We start from the raw sequence: 15282 nt of genomic DNA, 5'->3' as shown, positions 1-15282 counted from the left end.
GCGCCACCAGCGAGGTGACGACACACACCGCCTGAGCTCTCATTGGCTGCGGCCATGCAACGGTCTGACACAGGGACAAAATAGAGGTTTTTAGCAAGGAACGGAAACGCGTTACTGAAATACGACATGGTTCCTTTCTGGATATGTCTCACTCGCTCGCTGGATTTTGTTTTGACCGGCGTTGCCCTCGCGATCCCCGAAGTCAGCGTAGCTCTGGCCGACTGGGCTGACCCTACGCCTTCTCCTGAAGCCGAAAAGAGCTCTCGCTAGTGGTGCCCTGTCCTCGATCTCCAGCAACCGTGTCCATCTTGCCTGTCTCCTCCTTACTTCCATCGTTCGCTGTCCCTGCGCCTCGCTCTCTCGTTCCTCTCTCTCTATTTATTTACCTTTTAATCCTATTCGTTTAATGCCTTCTCTATCACCATCCCTCGTTAGCTACTGTTGAAGTTTCCTCCCCCTGAGAGACAGTTACGGGGCTCTCTTTCCTCTTATTTTCATTTAAAATCACCCTCCCCGTATACGCCTACAATGGTCGCGCATGCTCACTCGTCAGCCGGTTCCGTGTTGCTGTCTTTCCTTACGTGATTTCGTAGCTTGCTAAAAATCTCTAATATCTGCCTGGTTTGTACGCACCGGACATGCAATGTGGCGGTAGGAGGCGATGAAGGGTCTCGAAACGCCACGCTCCTGCTGGAGCATCGTCGCGCCACGTATCGCCCAGCCGAGCGCTCCTTTTACACAACGCGATAAAGATATGGACACCTATATGACACGTTTACATGTACAACTGCTTTTCACGACAGTCTCGATGTTAAGAACAAAAGTGGAAATGAAGCGGGCCGGTTCGCAGAGCCATCCGGTGCCACTAATAAATGCGAAGCATTTCTTCGCGAACTTCAGCGACTTTTGCCGTATCTATCTATCTATCTATCTATCTATCTATCTATCTATCTATCTATCTATCTATCTATCTATCTATCTATCTATCTATCTATCTATCTATCTATCTATCTATCTATCTATCTAACCACCTACAACATTTAGTTCTTGCCGTTTCGATAACGAGATCTATATCGAAATTGGTATGATATAACATAACTGTGGGACGAGCATAAATAACTAGTCACAACATATAAATAATGATATGAATGTCGGCAATGTCATGATTTGCATGTCATAGTCTTGCTGTCTTTGCGATGGTTTCGTCCACCTGACATATTACAAAACTGGCATGGTATGGCATGACTTTAAATCGAACATAAGTGGCAGGCCCCATAGCGTGAAAATAATGACACATACATGTCATGTAAGTAAGGACTGCAAGGCACATGCTCATAGTGCGTTCGCGGTCGTTTCGCTAGCCTCACATATACCAAATTGGTATTACGAGACGTGAATAGACGAAGAAAGTAAATGGCACGTCCAAACATGATAATCATAATATGCGTGTCATGTACAACGTGACTACATTCTACGCTCATAGCGCGCTCACGGCGGTTTCGCTAGCTTCACACATGCCAAATTAGGTTTTACGTCACGTGATTAGACGACAAAGGTAAATGACACGTCCAAACACGATAATCAAAATATGCTTAAATATGCCTACATGACATGCTCATGATGCGCTCGCGGCTGTTTCGGAAGCTTCACATATACGAAATTTTGTATTACTTGACGTGAACCGACGACGAAGATAAATGACTTGTTCAAACATGAGAATAATTACATGCGTGTTATGTAAAACACCACATGCTACGCTCAAAGTGTACTCGTGGCCATTTCGCTTGCTTCACATATACAAAATTTATTGCTACGTGACGTAAACGAATGAGGAAGGTATATGACTGTTGGAAACATGATAATCATAACAGGTGTGTCATGTAAAACGTGACTACATGCTACGCTCATAGCACGCTCGCGGCGGTTTTGCTAGCTTCACATATACCACATTTGTTTTACGTCACGTGATTAGACGCTGAAGGCAAATGACGTGTCCAAACACGATAATCATGACATGCATGTCATGTAAAACATGACTGCATGACACGCTCTTGATGCGCTCGAGGCCGTTTTCTAGCTTCACATATACCGAAATTGGTACTACGTGACGCGAATGGACGACGAAGGTAAATGACACGTTCAAACACAATAATCACTATCTGTGTAATGTAAGAACATGACTACATACCACGCTCATGATGTGCTCGCAGCCGTTTCACTAGCTTTACATATGCCAAATATGATATTTGACGTGAATGAACGACCAATGTAAATGACACGTCTAAAATGATAATCATGATACGCATGCCATGCAAAACATGACTACATGACTACGCTTATAGCGTGCTCGTGGCCATTTTGCTAGCTTCACATATACCAACTTTGATATTACGTGACGAGATGGACGCCGAGCACAAATGTCAGGCGCAAACATGATAACCACATGTACAGCAAAATAAACATGCGTATACCACTGCTGGGGCTGGTATTGCAAACGTTAATGGTGACGCGTCGTTGCGCGACTATTAACAACGTACTTGCATCTCATCAAGATACGTGAGTGCGCATAAGATATTTAATTGTGTTTATTGTGTGCTACGTCCTTCCGCCTCATAACGTTGTGCTAATTCTGAAGTGACATATCAACCTTCCCCATTCGTGCTTTACTTATTATTGATTGCCCCGCCGCGGTGGTCTAGTGGCTAAGGTACTCGGCTGCTGACCCGCAGGTCGCGGGTTCAAATCCCGGCTGCAGTGGCTGCATTTCCGATGGAGGCGGAAATGTTGTAGGCCCGTGTGCTCAGATTTGGGTGCACGTTAAAGAACCCCAGGTGGTCTAAATTTCCGGAGCCCTCCACTACGGCGTCTCTCATAATCATATAGTGGTTTTGGGACGTTAAACCCCACATATCAATCAATCGGCCACACCAGTGCGGTTGCCGCGCGGCTACATTCAGCAAGTTGGAAGTGAACGCGGCGCGCGAATCGTCACCGCATACTGTTGGAAGCTGTCGGACGTCTGTCGGATGCGGCTGTTGGCACGAAAAGCTGTACTGCAAATCGCATCCGAGTTCGCACCATGTGTCAGCACTTCAGATGACCCATACCGCTATGGCGGAAGCTGCGCTAGCCATTACAACTAAAACGATGGAGGGTACCATAGGAATGGCACAGCGTATATAAAGGGACACTAAAGGCAAATAACAATTTATGTCAGAGTGAAAGCTGAATATGTATGACAACATCTAAAACGACAATATTATCAACAGCAGTGCCCTAGTTACCGAAAAATAAAGTATATACACCAGAACACACGGGCCACGAGTAGGATATTCGCAAAATTATCCCGATGATATCAGACTTACCGCCTACAATAATCACTAGTAACTGAACTAGCTGAACTAAATAAAGAACCTTTCGTGCATCAAGAAACGTAATAAAATACTGCGTGTTCGTTTCCGTTTAGTTCACGGAAAGACGAACTGTCGGACGTTACTATGAGAAATGGCACGAGTGGTTCAAAAGTTCAATTATCGCCTGGTTAAACTAGACAAGTCGAGCCACCTAGCGGGGTCCAATTGAACCAATTGCTCCTGCCATCTTGGAGGCCATAGGAAAAAATTGGTCAATGGCCATTGTTGCTGGTATGGCTTCCGCTACTTTCTCTCTGCTGCTACTAGTGTCGGTGGCCGCGAAGTAAATTCGATCAACGTTGTGCATGGCAACAGTGACATGAGGGTTTTCACTTGGGGGCGGGTAATTTTAAGTGTACAAACGCAATGCAGAACAATAAAACGCGATTTTGTTTAAAAATAGGCACTTCCTTGGCACAAAAGTAGCACTATGAGGTTTCTGCACCACTACTTTGAGTTAATATTTGCTTTGGTGTCCCTTTAAATACGTGACGTAAGTAGTTACAGCACAGTACGTTGTCAGAAGCGTTACTCCTGTTCAATGTGTGCGCAGTCGTCGGTATATGCAGGGATTCCAGGTGCATGTGTGATGCAAGCTTTTTCTATGGCCAGAACACACGCACTTAACCAGTACATTTGGTGGCCTGTAGACGCCACGTGTTGAGCGAGGAAATTCGAGGTCACGTGCCGTTTCCCAACGTGATATTCTTGTTACAATACTGATTGTTGACCTAGTTGGTACTTGCTTACTGACATGCTTTGGCCGCAAAATAACACACACAAAGCAAAGAAACACTAAACGACAAGCACAAGTGGCACTTACAACTGAAGTAGACTGGGTGCAAATCCAGACTTAAGTAACAACATACAGACATGCGCAGTCTTTACACAGCCTTACGCTATCCAGCTATCGAACAATCTCTTCTCCGATAACTACAACGTCACCGACGGTTCGCTGATACAACTTTCACCTTTCTTCTTAATGTAATATGCTTCCATAAACTCACGCGCAGTTTTATGCCTACTTCTACCTAGAATCTTAACCTCGTTATAACGTGGTGCACACCCGCAGGCTTTACAATGCAGTAACAACATACAGAAGACTGCGCATGTCTGTATGTTGTTACTTAAGTCTGGATTTGCACCCAGTCTACTTTAGTTGGAAGTACCGCTTGTGCTTGTCATTTAGTGTTTCTTTGCTTTGTGTGTGTTATTTTGCGGCCAAAGCATGTCAGTAAATATTCTTGTTGTTTGACTCTTTTCTTCAAGTCATCGCTCTCTCTCACTGCTGTACTGCTTATCACAACCATAACAGCCTATGGCGCAGACAATACCCGGGAAAGTTTCACTCGGCGAGTGCCCTTTACGTTGAACAAGGCGTTTTTCAGCTTCTGTATTGGTGCATGCGCTGTTTCGACGCTGCACTTGCGCATGATGAGGATAACGATCTCACTTGTTCCGTGCACACACGGGATACCCATTCGCTTCTTTAGAGGCGGAGTTAAACGCTGCCTACGTGGTCGCGATTGTTTTCTCTGCACAGTGAAGAAGATGAATGCGGGGTATATATATGCAAATTTCTAATTCTTCGTAGATGCTCTCACTGTGACGCCTTGCAGTCGTCTTGACTTGCGCATATTGTTTTCGCTTGCTAGGACAGGGTAGCGGGGAATGGAATGTCTTTGTGGATGGGGATGCACTGAGTCTAAATGTAAATATTCGCTTGTGTTGGGTTACCTTCTCGTACATGTTGAAGGTCAGACGCGGTATTACCTCGTTTGACGAGAACATCAAGAGAAGGCAGGCAACCGCTGTTTTGTTGCTCGGCAGTAAACTGAATCGCCTTTTGACGCTGTTCAGGTGAGCAGTGAAAGGTTTGATCACATAAATCCCAATGTAAACCAATTTCCATGGTGTGAATTCATCAAACCTCTGCAGGCACAGTCCCCTCTGATACTCACAATGCTGGGGGAGGCTGTTGTCGGCCGAACTGACCTCAAGACACAATGGGGGCAAGCCGGGCGAGCGGCGGTGGCATGCAGAGAAAACCACCCTTGACATTTCACCTCTCCTTTTTTTTTCCTCTCTTTCAAGGGATACTGAAAAAAATTTTCCCCACCAATATTTTCAGCCAAATCGATAGATTGAATCTTGAAAATGATATAAATAACCTTAATTCCAAGCAGAAACTACGGGAAAATAATGAGTTTAAAATGCATTTTTCCCAAGCTGTCGCATCTAGCGGCAGCGCCGTGAACTAAAGGATGTGACGTTGGGTGACGTCAAACTCACCGGAAACTGGCAAGCCAACAATGCCAGCCATCGCCCGCGTCTTTCGACCCACTCATTTTTAACTTCGGTTCTCAGAACCAGTATGAACAGCAACAGCAGCGAACAAAGCTTCTGGCTGGGGCAAAGTGGGAGCGCTTTTGGGAATAGGAAAGAGTGGGATGAGAGGTGTAGAAAAGGAAGATGAGAACAAGAACGGCTGCATGCGCCTCGGTGAGTTTGACGTCACTGCTCACGATCGCGTGCAGCCTCCGCGCGCTCACAACGCATCAAACATACAACCAACTCTTCAAAAATACGGGAAATAAACTCTGTTTATCGAAACGGTGGCATCTTTCGAGTGGAATTTCGAAGTTTTGTCAGCTTTTCCAATTTTTGTTCAGTATCCATTTAACAAACTTTTTAGCCTCCTCTACACGACACTCGCCCAACTCGTCGCACATAGTATGAGTGCTTACAGCTATTAGCCAGTGACGAAGGTTCACTCCTTGCCGAAATGTCAGTGAGAGTTAAAACAATGGCGGCATGTTATACGATATCAGTCGCTTTCTCTTCAAATACCATCTTTCGCACTAAACTTTCTGCAGCTTACAAGGACCAGAGACACCTGCGCATTATCGAAATGGCAAACTTTCGGGCAAACTAAAGCTTTTTCATGTAACTTAAGCCAGCAAATTTATGCATTTGAAGGTTGTCGTGGTGCCATTGACGTTCAAGTTTTCAAATACTTATGCCAATGTTTGAATCATGGTACTCAGTCAGGATATCACGTGGATAAGTAAAAGTTTCCATCAATTTCAAATCGCGGGCTCAATCAGAGTATTTGTATAAAGAGTAGGTTTGCTTTTTCTTTATATTAGTTTCCGCCCTTTTCTTTCGCTAATTTCTTGGGTGAATTATACTCCACAAAGAATTATTTTGGCGGGTGCAGCTTGCCTGTGTTTGCACATGATGCAACAAAGCATCACAGTATGTACAACACAAACTTTCACACCTACTGCTTAGACATGTATCAATTCATCTTATAGACATCAGACTCTGCCCACGCGGCACTGCGAAAAACGCTGCCACCAGCGCCCCCATCGCCGCGCTGGTCATAAATGGGTAGTGCAAAGAGATCCGTCCGCAAGCGAACGTGCATAGACCTTTCTCTTTCGCTGGTCCCGAGGGGCGTTTTTGCTGAAAATTAACGACCTCGCAAACTTCTTTCTATCTAACCTCACTTCAGAAAAGTAGAGCTCATCAAAACGAACTGCAGGTACAATGCAAAAGATGTTTCAGTTATTTCGGCGTCTACAACTGGCAATTTATCTGCAAGCGAGCATCGCATGACATCGACTTCGAGACAAGCAGTACGACGTGAATTCTGTAACACCTTAATTTCTTATAAATGGGCATATACATGATGCCCAACCGATGAAGAGCATGCACGAGCGATTTATCTCACGATCATATACGAAGCTCGCTTAACGGAGAGGCTCCGTTACGCTTTATAAATTACCATGGTTGTCCGTAAAGCATACTCAATACTATAGCAGGATACCTACATTATCACACTTTCTCATGTGACCGGTTATAGAGAACGCGAGTAATTCCCTTACCCAACACAATCGCAATGGTCCGTATGAAGCGCTTTCCCCATTCTGCTTTTCGAAAGCTGTGGCAATCAGTAAATTTGCAGTCCTTTACATCAGTGGCAATTCACTACGCAACAATAGCGTCGACTAGGGTCTTTTATATGCGAATCATTTCTTAGCGAACTTCGGCGACTTTGAGCGTATATATCTATCTATCCGCTTACGTTTAGGTGCTCTCGTGGTGATGCCATTTACTTGGCGTGAACCAAAATTAACATGAGAGGGTAAGATGGTTTGACGAATACGAAGCGCTTGTCAAGAAATGAATTATGTCACAATCCCGTCGCATACGTCATCAAACACGTCCCGCCAGACAGTGGCACATACCCACGGGCGGGTATGTGCCGCTGGTATGCGGGTATGTGCCACAGGTGATTAACGCTTGGTATCTACCCAGGAACGATGAGAACACACATGGGCAACCTTAACGCGCATAGTGTTAAAAAATACCCGACGTCGGTAGCGTCTATACGACGAGTCCCAGCTGGAATCGAACCCAAGCATTCTGGGTGCCAATGAAGCATTTTACCACAAAGTTACGCCAGGTCTCAGAACTACTTTTCAAATAGACGCTAATTTTTGTGAAACTTTAATATTGGCTGCAGTGCTGCCTACCTAATTTTATAAACATTACATATGTTCTATTTTGATACAGCCGTCACGTCGGGTTAACGTCAGATGTGGTTGGTTGCCATGCGCTGAAGTTTATTTATGTAGCAGTGTCCGGGGCCAGCATCTTCGCGAGCATCAGCGCTTCATATCAGCCTCTGGTATTGCTAATACATATGTTCTAGTTGACATCCTTGTGCAAGTGGGAACAAATGGTTATAAAAACATCTGCAACCCTTCAGCACATGTATGTGCGTGCAACATTTGTAATATATTTAGCGTCATTTCATGATGTATCTCTCAATAAAAAAAGTGCCACCACCTTTCCTCCGCATGCTTCGCATAACGTGAATTCCCAGGTACGTGGGATCAGCCGAATTTTTTTTTCATAAAGCGCGACACTGTTGCGTCTGCTCCTGTTTTCGCCGTAGCTCCGGCAAGTGAACCAGCAAACTCTTCATGGCGGTTCAGAGACGCGCCCGACTAGCGGAGAGAAATTCGTAGATATTTTGTTTTGGTGTTAAATGCGCAAACACACCTTATAATTTGCTCAACCATTGTTTCGCACGCGCTAATTGCACCGAGATGCACAGCAAATTGTGCAAAAGAGCCGGGTTTGCATGACCCCAAACTACGCGGACAGGTGGCGCTGCACGTCCGCAAAACTGCAGAGTCTGACGTCTATTAGGCACTGAACCTTATTTGAATACGCAAATGTTTACACCAATGCAAAAAAAATTGGGAATTGTTTTTTTTTTTCGTTTGCCATGAACTGTCACAGAAGAACGAAGTTGGGCTCGTATTAAATCGCTGGGACGGGTGTACTATTTCAGAGCTCCGGGATGCTTCTCCGCTACCAGAATCATGGTCTCCACGACGCCGCTACCCGGGATACCTGGCAGGCCTGAGCACCACAGAGCGTCCCGTTACCACTGCGCGCTGCGAGCCACTCGCCATCGACCACTGCCGAGCTAGCTTGGATTACAACAACACCGCCTATCCGAATGCCGTTGGACACTCGACAGCTCGCGTAAGTCATCTGATGAGTAACAAGGGTGCGATGATTGCACAATGTTTCGTATAACCTCCCAATACAGATGATTCGCTCAGTGTATGTGACTGAAAACGACACAAAAGTCATAAATGTACCCTTAACATTGACAGACTGCGCATTGAGAACGTTGTTTATTTTCACTATCTTACTACAGACACAGCAAAAAAATTATGTAGATAGCTAGCAGCCACATAAAGACAACGTGTATCTGATAGCAACATTCCCAGGGCTGGGCAGTATCGAAGATACATGTATCCGAGATATTATCTTAGATACTCTTTGGGTATCATGCATCTGTATCGTGATACGTCTCGCAAGACGAGTGTCTGCAGCTGTATTTCCGTTACAATCGATAATCTATCGTGTATCATAAGAGACAAGATACTGTGGTCGCCACGCTACACCATGCGAATCATTCATCGTTGGCTGTACTGCTATAGTCAGGCACGTACTGCTGCCACCAAGACACCTGAATAAAACTAAGTCCAGAGACATATTTTAAAGACGATAGTCTTTCTTGGGGTACTTCGTCGCAAAAGTTTTGGTCTGTCTATCTTCCTGTCTGTCTGTGCAGTTGTCTGTTTGTCCGCCGTGACGATACCCCAAATGGTTCCCAATGATACCCAAAACGGCCAACCCCATCCGCAGCGCCCACCAATATTGCTCATGTTTCAGCATTCATACTTGTGCGATTGTAGATAAAAAACAGTTATTGCGCATATATGAGGCACCATAACAACACGTCAATATTTTGAATGTGTGTATTCATGCTAGAGAAGTCATACATAAGGAATTCCAAGGACCTTGGCATTTATCACGCTGTGCTGACAGTGCAACGCAATCCTCAACAAGGCAAGTGTTTCCACCGCTTTGCTAAAACGACATGGTAGTGGCAATTGCCCATCGCTTTGCGTTCTACACCTCATTGCCTCCGAGACAGGCGCGCACGCCTTCCTTCGTTTTCGAAGATAACTGCCAGATAGCGCTCGTGTCTAACGTGCTTCGATGCGCTCGTTCGCCTTCGCTGCACAAATCGAGACTCTCTAACACAGTGCCTCCAGAATACGATTCACCGATTTTCTTGCGCAGAACACCAAATAAACGTTTTGTTCACTCTCTCCAGACGCAAGCATATCATATTTAAACGACATTTTCAGTGAAACATGCAGATACGGGGCCACTTTTTTTATCTTGCGACACCATCAGTCAGGGAAGGAATCGAGGTGTGCGCTACTTTTTTAGTAAAGTAGAGCTACGTGACAGAGTTCGCACAGTCTCTCCGGAAACTACGTGAGCGTAAATGCACACATGCTCCTTTTTATTAAGATTTCTTCTGATTTTATTTGTGTCAGAGCCATGAAACTTGCCCCTAGCCATGTGCAAGAGCCTCTTACCATAATGTGTGCGGCGATGACCGCACAAACTTTGATGATGCTCTTCGCTTGTACTAATGCTGTGTCGAATAGAAAAGTACTTACCTATCAGAGCATATCTTGGCCTATTATGCCGCTTTATTTCTGCTGTTTCTGTTCGAAGAGATCTTGAAGTTTATTATTGCGATAGCAACTATATAGACACTCTCGGCTGAACTTTGCCGCTGGCTTTGGCGTATTCGTAGCCGTCACTCACCGTATATGTACACAGATCTATATCTATCTATATATATATATATATATATATATATATATATATATATATATATATATATATATATATATATATATATATATATATATATATATATATATATATATATATATATATATATATATATATATATATATATATATATATATATATATATATATATATATATATGCAAGAAAGAAGAAAACAGAAAAAAAGACTCCGGTGCGCGGGATCGAACTTCGGTCCTCTGAGTGCGAGGCGTCAACCACTGAGCCGCCTAGGAGCACGTCCTTCACCGTTCAAACGGCAAGCTATTTATACCTACCAATTACCGCTGCTGACTGGCCTCTCTGGGAGCGGGAACTATTTTTTTCAGCATTGTAGCAAGATGGGGCAATGAGCGCGCGTCACCACATCGCGCGGCCGCGCGTGCTCAAACTCCCATGCGTACATTGCCCCGCTTAGAGGAGGGAGCGGTGCTCCCTACCGCGCCCTTATCTCGCGTTGGTTAGGAGGGGAAGATTGTACGTCTTGGCTGGCCTGGGGCTTTGCCTTGAACGATTCTGTTGTAGTTACCGGGTGCACAAAGGTCACTGCAATCATTGCAGTCTCTGTTTGCAAAAAAACGCGCGCTTTTCAGACACAGCGAAGTAACAACTGAGACGCTTATTCACGTGCATGTGCATCTATGAATAGGTTTAGTGCGTCATTTGTGTGCGAGAAATGCGGGGCACGTTTCGATCTGCTGTCCATTCTTCGCGTGATCTTCCAATTTGTTGCTACCCCATTCATTGCTTCGCCTTTGCGGCAAAGTGACTTTTTATGATTCGTAGCACAAGTGTCTTAGTTGTCCGTCCCTTGCATGCCATACATCACCTAGTGTTCTGAGGTATTTCTTTTCAGTCCTGTTAAAGCAATATGCCTTTTGTCGAGTACAGCCAGTCAGCTCTCTATTTTACACTTATCTTTAATATCTGCTTCATATCTGCTGCTTTTTACGCATTTGTACTCTCTTGAGTTTAATTTTCTGCAAAGGCGATTTGTGAAACAAGTATGTGATTGTGCGGGCGTGCTTTGAATATATAGCACCAAATATTCCGTTTACAGCTAGCTTATATGACTAAATTGAGTTTGCATCATATAAATGGGAATTATTCGATACATTTGCAAAGCAAGCGTTTCAACAGCTGGCGCCAGCTATCCACCGTTAGCAACAACTAACAAACGTGTAATGTATGCCCTCCGAATTTACGAAGGCTTGCTTAGGCCTAGAACATGAATTATTAGAGTATGCCTTTCAAAAACGGTGTCTAATCGATCCGAGTACTGTGTTGTCGAAGCTAAAGGACATGAGTCTAAAGCGAATGGAAGCATCAGTTCGGAGCTTTCGAGCTACAGCGCGCATGGCGGCCGCTTGATAGATTCGAGACGGTCGACAACTGCATTCGAAAAGGCAGCCATGTTTGTCGGAGGAGGTTGCCGTGTGATTCGAGCAACTCTCTTGCGCGCGCCGCCGGCCGCTAGTCTACGACACTGCGCCGTTACGGCAGGCTTGCCGCTAGCGCGGACCGGCCCTTAGAGAGTCGCGATCCGCGCAGCGAAGGTGGACGAGCGCATCGAGGCAGGTAAGACACGAGTGCTATCTGGCACTTATCTTCGAAAACGAAGGAAGGCGTGCGCGCCCACGGAAAAAGACGCGCGCCTGTCTGGGAGGCGATAAGGTGTATAACGCAAAGCGACGGGCAGATGCCACCACCGTGTCGTCTTAGCAAAGCATTGGAAACACTAGCCTTTTTGGAGCATCGCATTACACTGTCAGAGCAGCGTGTTTAACGTTACGGTCCTTAGAATTACTTATGTGTGCATTTTCTAGTATAAAAACACACATACATAATATTGACGTGTTGTTACGGTGCCTCAGATATGCGCAATAATTGCTTTCTAATTGACAATCGCACAAGTATGAACCCTGAAACTTGAGCAATATTGGTGGGCTCTGCGGCTGCAGGGTCGGCCGTTTGGGGTACCTCTTGGTGCCGTTGGGGGTTTCGTTACGGTGGTCAAACAGACGAATGTACAGACTGGTAGACCAAAGTTTTTGCGTCGAAGTATCGCAAAAAAGTCTTCAAAATTGCACTGAGACGCATGCATACTTTTCGGTGCGAAGGATGTGCAGCGAGACCTGGTTGCCTACCGGCAGCTTGCCGACTCCGAGTGCCACCCTCTGGCCGCCGAGTTGGTGTGCCGTCTGCTGCAGCCAGAGTGCACCGCGTCGGGCCGTTCCGTGCTGCTGCCCTGCAGGGCCTTCTGCCAAGGTATGCCACTGCTGCTCTCTCTCACGTGCTCTGCGCCACGTCACCTCTCCTCTTCTGCCCAGAGTTCGTGTCGTCCTGCCAGGAGCAGCTGCTGCAAAGCTCTGCTAAGATCGAATGTGCACGCCTGCCTGTCTACAGCGGCTCTGGTAGCTGCTATGCCAAGCCTGGTAAGTCCGGCTTCAATCAGTTTCATATTTCCTGGCAAAGGGCGTGCAGCAACAATGGATAATGTAAACACTACATACTCACTGGATCAATCCACACATCTTTGAACCGTTTATAGTTCTGTTGGCAAGGTGGGTGTCTGAACGACTATCAAAGAACTTGCGCAAAGTGTCTTCAAGCGGATTTCGCATGATCTTGTGAGCAGATTGTACCCGGCCTTGCTGCTATTCAGGTGCAAAGCTTTCTCGACGCGCACACACATTTTCGACCACCTTAAGAGGCACGCCGTGGTCGCAGGGAATGGGTATTAACAATACAAAACACGCATTATTACGGAATTCATTGGTGGTCCCGCGAGTCATATCGGAGCAGGGTGTGAGTGATGGATGTATCCGGCTGTGCCATTTAGATCGGGTGGCGGCTCACGCTACCTAGCCATAAAGGTAAGTACTATCTCTATGTGTTGAAATATTGAATCTCACTCGTGCCTCTATTGCAGTCACCAATGAGTTAGCCTCCTCTTGGTTATTTTTACCCGTTTAGAGTCTATTTTGCCTTCACTGTCCCTAAACACCAATGCTTTGAAAAATTCCGCGCCATTATCTTGGACTATTTGGTGGAGCCCTTCACAAAACATTTACAGAACCTCTTTGAGACGAAGTAGTGCTTTGTATGGGTCAAAGTAACGTAATAAAAGCTTCTCAATCAGTCCACGCTGGCGCATAGGCATCCACAGCCGCGCAATCTCACCGGGTACGTACTATTGTTGCCGTCGTCCAAGGTTGTAGTGTAGGACATTTAGTTCTTGCTGTCTCTTCAATCGTGGGCAGACACGTTGGCGAGCCTCCTCGTCACGGCACAAATATTGTGCTACGTCATCATTTATGCCACTATTGGTGACATCAAGTGTTGATTTATTGATTGATTGATTTATAAGTGGGTTCAATGTCCCAAAAAACAATCATATGATTATGAGAGATGCTAAAGTGGAGGGCTTTTTTAACGTACACCCAAATCTGAGCACACGTGCCTACAGCATTTTCGCCTCCCTTAAAAATGCAGCAGCCGTAGCCGGAATCCGATACCACGACCTACGGGTCAGCAGCCGAGTACCTTATCCAAGAGACCACCGCGGCGGGGTGGCATCAAATGTTGTAGGTGTTCGTCCATACACAATGATAAAAAAGCGCATTCTTGTAGTCTCCTGCAATGCCGTGTTGTAGGCAAACGTTACGTAGGGCAGCACTTGGTCCCATGTCCGGTCCTCAGCGTCTAGTACATTGACAACATGTCTGCCATTGTCTTGTTCAGCCGCTCTGTAAGGCCGTTAGTCCGTGGATAGTATGCGGTCGTTCTTCGGTGACTGGTCTGGCTATACTGCAATATCACTTGCATAAGGTCACGGCAGAAGGCTGTTCCTCTGTCAGTAATGATCACCTCTGGCGCACTATGACGCATAAAGATGTTATTGACAAAAAATTAATATTGCCGCTTCTCGAGTGGTGGCTCTTGAAATTGCTTGCGTTTTTGCGTAGTGCGTCAAACAATATGCTGGCACTAGGTTCCACTTAATTCCTGTCGACGACGTTGGGAATTACCTAAGGAAATCCATTCCGATCTTTTGAAATGGTCTTGTAGCAGTTGCTATTAGATTAAAGAGCCCGGCTGGTTTAGTGGGGTGCGTTTTTTTTTTACGTTGGCATTACCGACATGGTCGCACGTAGTGAGCAACGTCTGCTGCAACGCGATGTCATTAGTATTTTGCCCGAATCCGTGACAGCTAGGGTGCGCCTGACGCCGACGTTTCCAGATGCAGGCTCGTCATGTCTGGGCAGCAGAATTTCCGACCGCAATAAAGATGAGACGACGACAAAGTACGCTGAACTGGTGGAATTGAAGTTGTTCTTCGACAAAACACCATTGTGTAAACAGAACGTTGAAGCATTGCGCTTGAAAAGTCGTGGAATATTTTCTCTGTTTCCTTCAAGATACTCGATGATGCCATGAAGTTTGGGGGCATCACGCTGATCTGTGGCGAAGCTTGAGCTTGTTACGGCCCCGAAAAAATTCCAGTCATCGTCGTTAGAATAAGGCTGCTCTGTGGGTGCCCGCGACAAACAGTCCGCGTTGCAATATTTTGTATAATTCTTGTGTACAACGATTATTTCCAG

At 45.6% G+C, this 15282-nt stretch overlaps 1 protein-coding gene across 3 annotated transcripts in view; it reads left to right on the top strand.

Annotated features, from left to right (window-relative positions):
- The window catches only part of LOC119175633 (uncharacterized), a 237041-nt gene that overhangs the window by 126148 nt on the left and 95611 nt on the right, over window positions 1-15282 (top strand). For all 3 annotated transcript variants that reach the window (XM_075881728.1, XM_037426540.2, XM_037426539.2), the window contains 3 exons: window positions 8782-8978; window positions 12799-12946; window positions 13009-13113. In XM_075881728.1, the coding sequence (XP_075737843.1) occupies window positions 8782-8978; window positions 12799-12946; window positions 13009-13113 (450 nt within the window). The remainder of the gene's footprint in view (window positions 1-8781; window positions 8979-12798; window positions 12947-13008; window positions 13114-15282) is intronic.

This window comes from Rhipicephalus microplus, chromosome X (assembly GCF_043290135.1).
Source record: "Rhipicephalus microplus isolate Deutch F79 chromosome X, USDA_Rmic, whole genome shotgun sequence".
In the NCBI taxonomy this organism is placed as follows: Eukaryota; Metazoa; Arthropoda; class Arachnida; order Ixodida; family Ixodidae; genus Rhipicephalus; species Rhipicephalus microplus.
The sequence above is the reverse complement of the archived record's forward strand: the minus strand, read 5'-3'. Positions and strand labels throughout refer to the sequence as shown.